Consider the following 12847-nt stretch of genomic DNA (forward strand, 5'->3'; position numbering starts at 1 on the left):
TCTTTCCCAATGTTCCCTGCACTTGGAGATGATGTCGGACCAGTTTCCTACTGAAAGGTCTAAGGTGGCTTTCGTAGTCAGCCTTCTGTCTGGAAAAGCTCTGTCATGGGCCACACCGCTCTGGGACCGCAATGACCCCGTCACTGCCTCTATACACTCCTTCTTCTCGGAAATTCGAAGTGTCTTTGAGGAACCTGCCCGAGCCTCTTCTGCTGAGACTGCCCTGTTGAACCTGGTCCAGGGTAATTCTTCCGTTGGCGAGTACGCCGTACAATTCCGTACTCTTGCTTCAGAATTATCCTGGAATAATGAGGCCCTCTGCGCGACCTTTAAAAAGGCCTATCCAGCAACATTAAAGATGTTCTGGCCGCACGAGAAATCCCTGCTAACCTACATGAACTCATCCATCTTGCCACTCGCATTGACATGCGTTTTTCCGAAAGGCGTCAGGAGCTCCGCCAGGATATGGACTTTGTTCGCACAAGGCGTTTTTTCTCCCCGGCTCCTCTCTCCTCTGGTCCCCTGCAATCCGTTCCTGTGCCTCCCGCCGTGGAGGCTATGCAGGTCGACCGGTCTCGCCTGACACCTCAAGAGAGGACACGACGCCGCATGGAGAATCTCTGCCTGTACTGTGCCAGTACCGAACACTTCCTGAAGGATTGTCCTATCCGTCCTCCCCGCCTGGAAAGACGTACGCTGACTCCGCACAAAGGTGAGACTGTCCTTGATGTCTACTCTGCTTCTCCACGTCTTACTGTGCCTGTGCGGATATCTGCCTCTGCCTTCTCCTTCTCTACTATGGCCTTCTTGGATTCCGGATCTGCAGGAAATTTTATTTTGGCCTCTCTCGTCAACAGGTTCAACATCCCAGTGACCAGTCTCGCCAGACCCCTCTACATCAATTGTGTAAACAATGAAAGATTGGACTGTACCATACGTTTCCGTACGGAGCCCCTCCTAATGTGCATCGGACCTCATCACGAGAAGATTGAATTTTTGGTCCTCCCCAATTGCACTTCCGAAATCCTCCTTGGACTACCCTGGCTTCAACTCCATTCCCCAACCCTGGATTGGTCCACTGGGGAGATCAAGAGTTGGGGGCCCTCTTGTTTCAAGGACTGCCTAAAACCGGTTCCCAGTACCCCTTGCCGTGACTCTGTGGTTCCCCCTGTAACCGGTCTCCCTAAGGCCTATATGGACTTTGCGGATGTTTTTTGCAAAAAACAAGCTGAGACTCTACCTCCTCACAGGCCTTATGATTGTCCTATTGACCTCCTCCCGGGCACTACTCCACCCCGGGGCAGAATCTATCCTCTGTCCGCCCCAGAGACTCTTGCTATGTCGGAGTACATCCAGGAAAATTTAAAAAAAGGCTTTATCCGTAAATCCTCCTCTCCTGCCGGAGCCGGATTTTTCTTTGTGTCCAAAAAAGATGGCTCTCTACGTCCTTGCATTGACTACCGCGGTCTTAATAAAATCACGGTAAAGAACTGCTACCCCCTACCCCTCATCTCTGAACTCTTTGATCGCCTCCAAGGTGCCCACATCTTTACCAAACTGGACTTAAGAGGTGCTTATAATCTCATCCGCATCAGAGAGGGGGATGAATGGAAAACGGCATTTAACACTAGAGATGGACACTTTGAGTATCTGGTCATGCCCTTTGGCCTGTGCAACGCCCCTGCCGTCTTCCAAGACTTTGTTAATGAAATTTTTCGTGATCTCTTATACTCCTGTGTTGTTGTATATCTGGACGATATCCTGATTTTTTCTGCCAATCTAGAAGAACACCGCCAGCATGTCCGTATGGTTCTTCAGAGACTTCGTGACAATCAACTTTATGCCAAGATAGAGAAATGTCTGTTTGAATGCCAATCTCTTCCTTTCCTAGGATACTTGGTCTCTGGCCAGGGACTACAAATGGATCCAGACAAACTCTCTGCCGTCTTAGATTGGCCACGCCCCTCCGGACTCCGTGCTATCCAACGTTTTTTGGGGTTCGCCAATTATTACAGGCAATTTATTCCACATTTTTCTACCGTTGTGGCCCCTATCGTGGCTTTAACCAAAAAAAATGCCAATCCCAAGTCTTGGCCTCCTCAAGCGGAAGACGCCTTTAAACGGCTCAAGTCTGCCTTTTCTTCGGCTCCCGTGCTCTCCAGACCTGACCCATCTAAACCCTTCCTATTGGAGGTTGATGCCTCCTCTGTAGGAGCTGGAGCGGTCCTTCTACAAAAAAATTCTTCCGGGCATGCTGTTACTTGTGGTTTTTTTTCTAGGACCTTCTCTCCGGCGGAGAGGAACTACTCCATCGGGGATCGAGAGCTTCTAGCCATTAAATTAGCACTTGAGGAATGGAGGCATCTGCTGGAGGGATCAAGATTTCCAGTTATTATTTACACCGATCACAAGAACCTCTCCTATCTCCAGTCTGCCCAACGGCTGAATCCTCGCCAGGCCAGGTGGTCTCTGTTCTTTGCCCGATTTAATTTTGAAATTCACTTTCGGCCTGCCGATAAGAACATTAGGGCCGATGCTCTCTCTCGTTCCTCGGATGCCTCGGAAGTTGAACTCTCTCCGCAACACATCATTCCTCCTGACTGCCTGATTTCCACTTCTCCAGCCTCCATCAGGCAAACTCCTCCAGGAAAGACCTTCGTCTCTCCACGCCAACGCCTCGGAATCCTCAAATGGGGTCACTCCTCCCATCTCGCAGGTCATGCAGGCATCAAGAAATCTGTGCAACTCATCTCTCGCTTCTATTGGTGGCCGACTCTGGAGACGGATGTCGTGGACTTTGTGCGAGCCTGCACTGTCTGTGCCCGGGATAAGACTCCTCGCCAGAAGCCCGCTGGTTTTCTTCATCCTCTGCCTGTCCCCGAACAGCCTTGGTCTCTGATTGGTATGGATTTTATTACAGACCTACCCCCATCCCGTGGCAACACTGTTGTTTGGGTGGTCGTTGATCGATTCTCCAAGATGGCACATTTCATCCCTCTTCCTGGTCTTCCTTCAGCGCCTCAGTTGGCTAAACAATTTTTTGTACACATTTTTCGACTTCACGGGTTGCCCACACACATAGTCTCGGATAGAGGCGTCCAATTCGTGTCAAAATTCTGGAGGGCTCTCTGTAAACAACTCAAGATTAAATTAAACTTTTCTTCTGCATATCATCCTCAATCCAATGGACAAGTAGAAAGAATTAACCAGGTCTTGGGTGATTATTTACGACATTTTGTTTCCTCCCGCCAGGATGATTGGGCAGATCTTCTACCATGGGCCGAATTCTCGTATAACTTTAGAGTCTCTGAATCTTCCTCCAAATCCCCATTTTTCGTGGTGTACGGCCGTCACCCTCTTCCCCCCCTCCCTACTCCCTTGCCCTCTGGTTTGCCCGCTGTAGATGAAGTGACTCGTGATCTTTCCACCATATGGAAAGAGACCCAAGATTCTCTTTTACAGGCTTCATCTCGCATGAAAAAGTTTGCCGATAAGAAAAGAAGAGCTCCCCCCATTTTTGCTCCCGGAGACAAGGTATGGCTCTCCGCTAAATATGTCCGCTTTCGTGTCCCCAGTTACAAACTGGGTCCACGCTATCTTGGTCCTTTCAAAGTCTTGTGCCAAATTAATCCTGTCTCTTACAAACTTCTTCTTCCTCCTTCTCTCCGTATTCCTAATGCCTTTCATGTCTCTCTTCTTAAACCACTCATCATCAACCGTTTCTCTCCCAAGTTAGTTTCTCCCACTCCTGTCTCCGGTTCTTCTGACGTCTTCTCAGTGAAAGAGATACTGGCCTCCAAGACGGTCAGAGGAAAAAGGTTCTTTTTGGTGGATTGGGAGGGCTGTGGACCTGAAGAGAGATCCTGGGAACCTGAGGACAACATCCTAGACAAAAGTCTGCTCCTCAGGTTCTCAGGCTCTAAGAAGAGGGGGAGACCCAAGGGGGGGGGGTACTGTTACGCCGAGCGCTCCGGGTCCCCGCTCCTCCCCGGAGCGCTCGCTTCTCTCTCGCTACCGCAGCGCTCCGGGCAGCTCCACTGACCCGGTGCGCTGCGATACCGTCTCCAGCCGGGATGCGATTCGCGATGCGGGTAGCGCCCGCTCGCGATGCGCATCCCGGCTCCCGTACCTGACTCGCTCCCCGTCTGTCCTGTCCCGGCGCGCGCGGCCCCGCTCCCTAGGGCGCGCGCGCGCCGGGTCTCTGCGATTTAAAGGGCCACTGCGCCGCTGATTGGCGCAGTGGTTCCAATTAGTGTGTTCACCTGTGCACTCCCTATTTATACCTCACTTCCCCTTCACTCCCTCGCCGGATCTTGTTGCCATTGTGCCAGTGAAAGCGTTTCCTTGTGTGTTCCTAGCCTGTGTTCCAGACCTCCTGACGTTGCCCCCGACTACGATCCTTGCTGCCTGCCCCGACCTTCTGCTACGTCCGACCTTGCTTCTGTCTACTCCCTTGTACCGCGCCTATCTTCAGCAGTCAGAGAGGTTGAGCCGTTGCTAGTGGATACGACCTGGTCACTACCGCCGCAGCAAGACCATCCCGCTTTGCGGCAGGCTCTGGTGAAAACCAGTAGTGACTTAGAACCGATCCACTAGCACGGTCCACGCCAATCCCTCTCTGGCACAGAGGATCCACTACCTGCCTGCCGGCATCGTGACAGTTATGAGCAACTGCTCCACTCTTTCTCTACACAGGTTTTGATAAATCTCTCCCATAATGTAGTTTTTTAAGTAAATTTTGAGGCATTAAACAGCCATTAAATTCAATAAGATAATACTTGACAGTCCACAAGTAATTTGTTTTTTACAACCATATGCATTACAGCTGTACAAAAAAAAGTTCACGGTTCTTATTTTGGACATAATAGAACAGTTTAACGTCCAAAAAAACATTCTTTTGTGTGGATTTTCAGCAGGTGTTGATGTATTTTTGGCATATGTTTTGCATGTAAATGTGCACATGAAATGAAAATTGCAAGCAAAAGACCTGATTTGCATAAATGCCGTAAAACATACTGAAAATGCCAAAAAGTTTTGTTAAAAAAGTGCATAAAAAGATTTCAGATAGAAAGAAAAAACAAAAACATATTTGTTATGTAACTGTAACAATTTTTTTTAACATTTTACTTTAGCAAGGAAAGGAAGATCCAGCTCACAAGGAAAGAGTCAAAACAAAATCGAAATTCTTTATTCAATGCATGCAAAGATAAAAAAAATTGGCAATAAAGATCCAAAAAAAAATGACTGACGCGTTTCGGACAATGTGCCCTTAGTCATAGTCAATGATGTGTCCTTCGGACTAAGGACAAATTGTTCGAAATGTGCCAGTTTTTTTTTTTTGGGGGGGGGGGGGGGATCTGCATCACTGATTTTTAATCTCTGTATGCATTAAATAAATCATTTAGATTTTTTGGGACTATTTCCTCATGTGCTGGATTTCTTTTCCCTGGACTTTGAACTTGGTGTGAGGCAGGGACATCAGTGATTGTGTGTCACCCTGGATGCCAACATCCAGAGGATTTTTCTCTCTGCTATAGTCCCATCATTTCAATGGAATCAGCAAATGGAGCTCCAACCACTTATGTGAACATAGCCTTAATAAAAGTCCAAGTCTGAATATGGCAGCCAAAATATGGTTGCGTATATGTGAAGGGCAATGGGGCACTAAAGCCCTGCGTAAGCATTACTGCCCTCCTGTCCCTAATACAACTACTACACAGTGCAGAGGAATTATGGAAACTGTAGGAATACTGTGAATGTTATTGCTGGAGGTACACTTATATGGAGGGATTGAGTGGTGCGCTTTACTGGAGGGGTTGTGATATAGATTACGGGAAGATTTGTATAATGTAATTCTGGTTGGATGGCATAGATTACTGTTGGAGGATTGGCACAGTATGTTACCGGCGGCTGTCACAATTCCTGGAAGGATGGCACAATCTTGGTTTGGAATGATGACACATTGTATTACTGGCTTGATGACTTGTAGGCTGGCATGGTTTCTTATCGGTTGGCTAGCCAAGTAAGTTACTGGAAGCATGGCATCTTCCTAAGTGTTCTGCTGTTACAGTCTTTATCTTTAGATCCTATAAATGAAGTTAAATTTGGCCACAAATGACATCAGTGTTATGGCGTGGGCTTCACTAATGCAGGGTATAGCTGAACCCGAAGGCCTCTGCCTTGACTGCCAGACATTCTGTGTTATGTTTCAGGATCATCATCCTTCCTTCTGGTATCCTGCAGATCATTGGGGTGCAGCAGGAAGATGAGGGGTTATACCGCTGTGTGGCTGCCAACACGCTGAGTATTAGATATAGCAACGAAGCTCTGCTGTCTGTGAGAAAAGGTAATTTCATGCTTATTTTATTCCTTATATTGAAAAATGGAAATGGTATTGTATATTGTTTAAATATCTGTGGAAATGAAAAGTTAAATCCTTAAATGGGAACTGTCAGATACAAAAACTTTTGATATGTTGTAAAGCATGCAAAACCAATAGGTTTTGCAGTTGCTTTCATTAGAAAATTTTCTGTATTTCATACTGAAAAAGCCAGTCATACAACTGCCCCCCCCCCCTGCCTGCTTGGACACATACTAGTCCTGCTGTGTCCATGCATCATCACCTATGTCATGGACACACTTCCTTGATTGACAGCTGTGAGCGCAGGGCTCATAGCTGGAGGAAAAATCCTCCCACTGTCAGCTTGTGTCCCGCTACTGTCAGTGAGGACAAGCTGGGAGTTGTGGTTTTGCTAATGCTAGAGGAGATGTGAGCAGACAGCATACTGAGGAAAGGGGCGGAGACCTGCATAGTGAGGCCACGCCCCCTCCCACTTGAGAGGAATTCAGACTAGTGAGCTAAATTGAAAGTGTAATAAAAATATAAATAAAGGTGCTAGACACATAAAAATTAGATGTGCATGGTCAGGATTAGGTACTGAGTGATATATTAAAAAAAATGTTTTTTTGTTGGATCTGATGGATACACTTTAAAGGTTTTTATTAGGACTTCTACACTGATGACCCATATTAGCAGATTGAAAGGGCCATGGTACTCTAGCAAGTGCAACAAGTGTGACTGTAACTTGTTCTGCAGCTGTTTGGTACTAAGCTGCAGTACGAGGCACAGCTGTCCCTAGGGGGCACAACATGCACTGAAGCACTTTGGCATCTTCGTTCTGCTAATTAGTGGGGGTCCTAGGGGTCAGATACATTTTATTCAAACAGTGGAAAAACTTTTAAGGCTATTTTTGAGTATTGAAGTATCAGCAAGGTGAATGAGATTTTAAGACCCACACATTTTGGGAAAAAAGCTACATGTACATATTGACCCGCAGTGCAGATTTTAAAGGGGTTATTCGGGTTATTCGGGTATTGGGGTTTTCAGCTCAGTTCCATCAAAGTGAATGGAGCCAAGCTGTAATACCACACACAACCTGCGGACAGGTGTGGTGCTGTTTTTTGAAGAAATTAAAGGGGTTATCCAGGAAAAAACTTTGTTTTATATATCAACTGGCTCCAGAAAGTTAAATAGATTTGTAAATTACTTCTATTAAAAAATCTTAATCCTTTCAGTACTTATGAGCTTCTGAAGTTAAGGTTGTTCTTTTCTGTCTAAGTGCTCACTGATGGCACGTGTCTCGGGAAACGCCCAGTTTAGAAGCAAATCCCCATAGCAAACCTCTTCTAAACTGGGTGTTTCCCGAGCCACGTGTCATCATAGGGCAATCAGAAAGAAAAGAACAACCTTAACTTCAGAAGCTCATAAGTACTGAAAGGATTAAGATTTTTTAATAGAAGTAATTTACAAATCTGTTTAACTTACTGGAGCCAGTTGATATATAAAAAAAAGTTTTTTCCTGGAATACCCCTTTAAGTTCTGTTTTCCTCTTGCTGGATAACTCCTTCAAGTCTCTAGCTTTAAAATTTTCTGCTCATTTTCCCCATTTACTTCAATAGGGAGGTCAAAAATCTGAAATAAATATGTAGGTTAAATCTGTACAAATAGATAGTTCTTCTCACACTTGAGAAGCAGACACACGTGTATCCTAGACAATGCTCTTTTAGCTGAACTCCAGACTGAGACACTGTACAGGGATGTGGAAATCCTATCGCCCGACGCCCGGGACATGTAGTTCCTGGCGCAGGCAGGTGAATTTTTAATAGATTTAGCCCTGTATCGGGCAAGCAGGGCCAGACCGACTTCCCCCCCCTTTTTTTTTTTTCATAATGCCGGTGTGAGGTGCGGGAGCGGATGCAGACTTGCATGTAATGCAGGGTGCATGGAGCAAGCTCCTGACTCCTGCACACTCCATACTCAGCAGCCCCCGGCTGATTTCAGTAGCCGGGGGGCCGCCGCTAATAGCCCGGCATGCAGCGATCGCCGTGGTCGGCTATTAACCCTTTAGATCACCGCTGTCAAAGTTGACATCGGTGTCTAAAGGGATCTTTTAACCATCCCTGGTGGTCTAGCAGGGTGGATCGCCCCCCTGCAGCGCAATCGCGATCGCAATCCCCTGTGGAGGTAGCCGGAGGGCTTAACTCTGCATCCTTGGCTGCCCCCATAGATCTGCATTTGATTGAGCCTGCCTTGAGCAGGTTCAATCAAATGAACACAGATCAAATGGAATTCAATAGAACTGCATTGATCTGTATGAAGAATCTAAATGATTCCCCCCCCAAAAAAAAGTGGATATAAAAAAAAAATAGTTAATAAAAGTTTAAAAACACCCAAACACCCATTGCCTCCCCCATCCCCGGTTTTATAATTACCTGTTGCCGGGGTCGGGTCTGTGCTGCTTCTGGCTCCGGTGTGGCGTCTCCTGCGTCGTTGCTATGTGTTGCGCTGCGCAATGACGAGTGACGTCGTGTTGAAGTCAGGTAATTATAAAACCGGGGATGGGGGAGGCAATGGGGCAGCGGTGCCGATAGCCAGGGGGAGAGAAGCGGTGGCAGCAGGGCTCTAGACCCCAGGAGAGGCAGGGGGAAAGAAGCGGGCAGCGACGGCCTCTCTCCCCCTGCCTTTCCTGAGGGCTTCTGTGGGGTCAGAAACAGTGTATCGGGGTATACACATGCACACACACGCACCCTCATTTTACCAAGGATATTTGGGTAAAAAACTTTTTTTACCCAAATATCCTTGGTAAAATGAGGGCGCGTGTTATAGGCCGGTGCGTGGTATACCCCGATAAATACGGTAATTATTAAAACATGACGGAAACTAAACAAATTTGGTATTGGTGTAATCATGCGACCTAAAGTATCAAAATATATATATATATATATATATATATATATATATATGTAAGTTTGACCACAAGGTTAATGGAAAAAAAGAAAACCCCAAAATTTGCATTTTTTTTCTATTTCACCTCACAAAAAAAAATTTTTTTTCAGAGCATAAATTATGGAAAAATGAAAGGTGTCATTACAGAGTATACTTCTCCGCAAAAAAACAAACCTAATATGGGTCTGTAGATGGAAAAATAAGAGTTATGGCTATTATAGGACAAGGAGGAAAAAACGGAAGTGCAGAATCTAATAAAGACCTTATTTTCGTACTTTTGGTTGAATTTATTTTATCTACAGGACAAGTGGATCGTCATGAGGGACAAATAGATTGTGTTCCGCTTTAGTCCCTTGGACAAGTAGTTTTTGTTTTAATTTCCACCCCCCCGCTGTAGTAAGATGTTACCAATAATGTATTTAGCTCGATGAGCAGTGCTTTGACAGGATACAAGTGCATCTATTTCTCAGCAGGACTAGGTGTGTACAGGTTTGCAGCATGTGAATGTACACAAGCGTGTTCTTACTTATTGACTGCAAACTAGGACCTAGAAATTGCAGTATACAAAGTATATTAGTATATTAGTATATTATATTATGTATATAAAACATGTATACAGCTGTGAAATTAGGTTATGTTTACATATGGATTCATGATCTTGGTAGATGGTTTATATTAAATTTGACTCTTGCCAATGTGGGCCATTATTGTTATGAGTATATGCGGCTAGTAAATGAATATAGAATATTTGCACATACTCATTGCTATGGTGTCTCTGGAAGTAGACAAATGATGGAATGGTATATATGCTCTCTGGAAATATATGGACGTGGTATATTTGTGCTCTGTGTCTGTATTCTCTTCCTCAGCATTTTTTGTGTATATCCATTTCCAGACTGGAAACCATTACCTGATAAGCTTACTATGGTTAGAGCACCGCAGAATCTGACTGTGGCCATGGGTCAGAGTGCAGTAATGGAGTGTATAGCCGAAGGGAATGTGACACCGGTCGTCTCCTGGTCTCGTCAAGGTACGTATTGGAAATACAGACGGTTTTGATATTTTATCTATTTATTTGCTGCCTGGGATTTCTAAACATTTTTTTCTACAACATTTTAATTGAGTTTGTTGGCCAAACTAAATTTTTTTATTGCCATAGGCTTTGAGATAACAAATTGCAAAAGCAGCAAAACTGGATGAAAGTTGTAAATAGCCTATTTGGTAAAAAAATTTAAAATGTTGCGCTGGTAAATGGAAACAAAACAAGTAACAAGAAAAACAAACCTATCTAATAAAGAAACAGGTATAAAATGGAAGATTGTACAACCAATTGGTAAAACTATAGTGCTAGGGATGGTTATGGCAAGGTGCCCCATTTCTACATGTTCTACCACCCTGTTTGGGAGACTCTATTTCCCTTTGCTTATGTTGCAAATTAATATTAAATTTTATAATGATGCATTTATTAAAATTCTTGCTCTGTGGTGTAATATTGAAGCATATCCATGATGCCATAATCTTGTGAATCTTGTATTTTATAGATGGAAAACCAATCTCCTTTGACATCATCCTGTTGGGAGAGTCCAGTCTTCTGATTCAGCAGGTTCAGGCCCATCATGCTGGAGGTTATGTGTGCAGAGCTAAGAAACCACAAAGTCAGCACTCTATCACCGTTTCAGCCCATCTCCACGTCCTTGGTAATGAGAAAATGCGATTTAACATTTATCATAAAACATTAACTAGTTACAAAATGGGTTATAAGACAGGCGCTAAGAGCATAAATGGGTGTTCTGATCCTCTTCCTGTATCCAATTGGAACGTTACTGGTCTGAAACATAGAGGCTTTTAGGCTAGGTTCACACTGTGGAATTTCTGTGCAGAATTTCTGCTGGAGATGGAGCCGGCGGCACTAGGACTGCGCGGACTACATTGCGGTCCCCATAGATGGCAATGCATTTCAGAGCAGATCTCCCAAAAGATCCACCCAAAAATGCATTGCAGTCTATGGGGGCAGCAATGCAGTCTGCTCGGTCCTAGTGCCAGCAGAAATTCTGCCCAGAAATTCTGCAGTGTGAACCCAGCCTTAAATTTTATCCAGGAATAGAAATATACAGCTGGTTTCTTCCAGAAATAGTGCCACTCTTGTCCTCAGTTTGTGTGTGGTATTGCAGCTGAGTTACTTTGAAATGTATAGAGAAAAGGTATAATACCACACACAACAAAAGGACAGGTGTGGCGCTGTTATGGAAGAAAGCAGCTTTATCATTCTAATCCTTGATAAACCCTACATGCCATCGATGTGCTCCATGTCACTATATATCTTGTTTCAAATACGTCTTTATAGTGAAATGCCTCTTTCACACTGTTTTACCCATGTGTTTACGTCATCTAGTGTTATTCATTTATTGAGGGTCATTGTTGCAAATTATTTTCTACTTTTATTCAGCAGGGGACTTCACTAAACTAAATTCTGCACTGCATATGTGCGCTGGTCCTTTTGGTAGTCACACAGGATATACATTTCTAGAAGAATATAATCTACTCATTGTTTCATATGGGTAATTGATCCAGAAAATATTCGTCATTTTCAGAATGAGGAGAATTTTTTCTTTTGCCATTTACTTCTAAGATGTTGTTTTCTCCTTCCTCTGGACTAAATAAACTGGCTAGATAAACATAGCTTTTTATCCTTATTGATATACTGATTATACTTAAAGGGGTACTCTGGCCCTAAGACATCTTATCACCTATCCAAAGGAGAGGAGATAAGATGTCTGATCACGGGGGTCCCGCCGCTGAGGAACCCCACAATCTCTCATGCAGCACTCACCTGTCTCAGCTGCACGGAGTGACGATAGCTCCGTGTCTGAAGACTCACGACCACAGGGCTGGAGTATCGTGACGTTATGACTCCGCGTCAGACAAGGGGCGGAGTCATGACATCACGATACTACGGCCCTGTGGTCGTGAGTCTTCAGACACAAAGCTTCGGCGGGACCCCCGCGATCAGACATTTTATCCCCAATCCTTTGGATAGGGGATAAGATGTCTTAGGGCCAGAGTACCCCTTTAATAAAGATGACACTATAACTGATATAAACAGATGCACACAAAACTCCCACTAGATTTGCCGATGAAGAAAGACACCGGCAAATAAATGCGGCTAAGGGTCCATTCACACGGCAGAATTTTCGCTTGCGGAATTCCGCCTCAAATTAAAGCCCATAGACTTCTATGGGATTCCGCACTCCCATTCACACTTCTGAATTTCTGCCTTGTGAATAGACCCTAACACCGTGCACCGCGACTTTGCAAAAATTTAGGCCGATTAGGGCCTTACTAAATTAACTGGCGGACGGCGGTCCAAATCCAGACCAGTAGTCCGGACCCCTTGCTGCATGACAGCATCAGTCCGCTCACTGATGCTGAGCAGACATGAAGTCTGCGCTTCTGACAGACAGAGGAGGGGAGAGGAAGGCACATACCTCACTAGTTGTTTGTAGAGCAGTGATACCGGGAGATCAGAAGAGGCAGAGATTTTCCACATCCAATCCCTGCTCA

The 12847-nt window shown here is 44.9% G+C and overlaps 1 protein-coding gene across 4 annotated transcripts in view; it reads left to right on the top strand.

The window, feature by feature from the left end:
- The window catches only part of IGDCC4 (immunoglobulin superfamily DCC subclass member 4), a 105751-nt gene that overhangs the window by 54196 nt on the left and 38708 nt on the right, over positions 1-12847 (top strand). For 3 of the 4 annotated variants that reach the window (XM_056571727.1, XM_056571725.1, XM_056571728.1), the window contains exons 4-6: positions 6213-6346; positions 10182-10316; positions 10828-10983. In XM_056571727.1, coding sequence (XP_056427702.1) covers positions 6213-6346; positions 10182-10316; positions 10828-10983 — 425 coding nt within the window. The remainder of the gene's footprint in view (positions 1-6212; positions 6347-10181; positions 10317-10827; positions 10984-12847) is intronic. The other variant, XM_056571729.1, reaches the window with a different exon arrangement.

Source organism: Hyla sarda, chromosome 4 (assembly GCF_029499605.1).
Source record: "Hyla sarda isolate aHylSar1 chromosome 4, aHylSar1.hap1, whole genome shotgun sequence".
NCBI lineage: Eukaryota > Metazoa > Chordata > Amphibia > Anura > Hylidae > Hyla > Hyla sarda.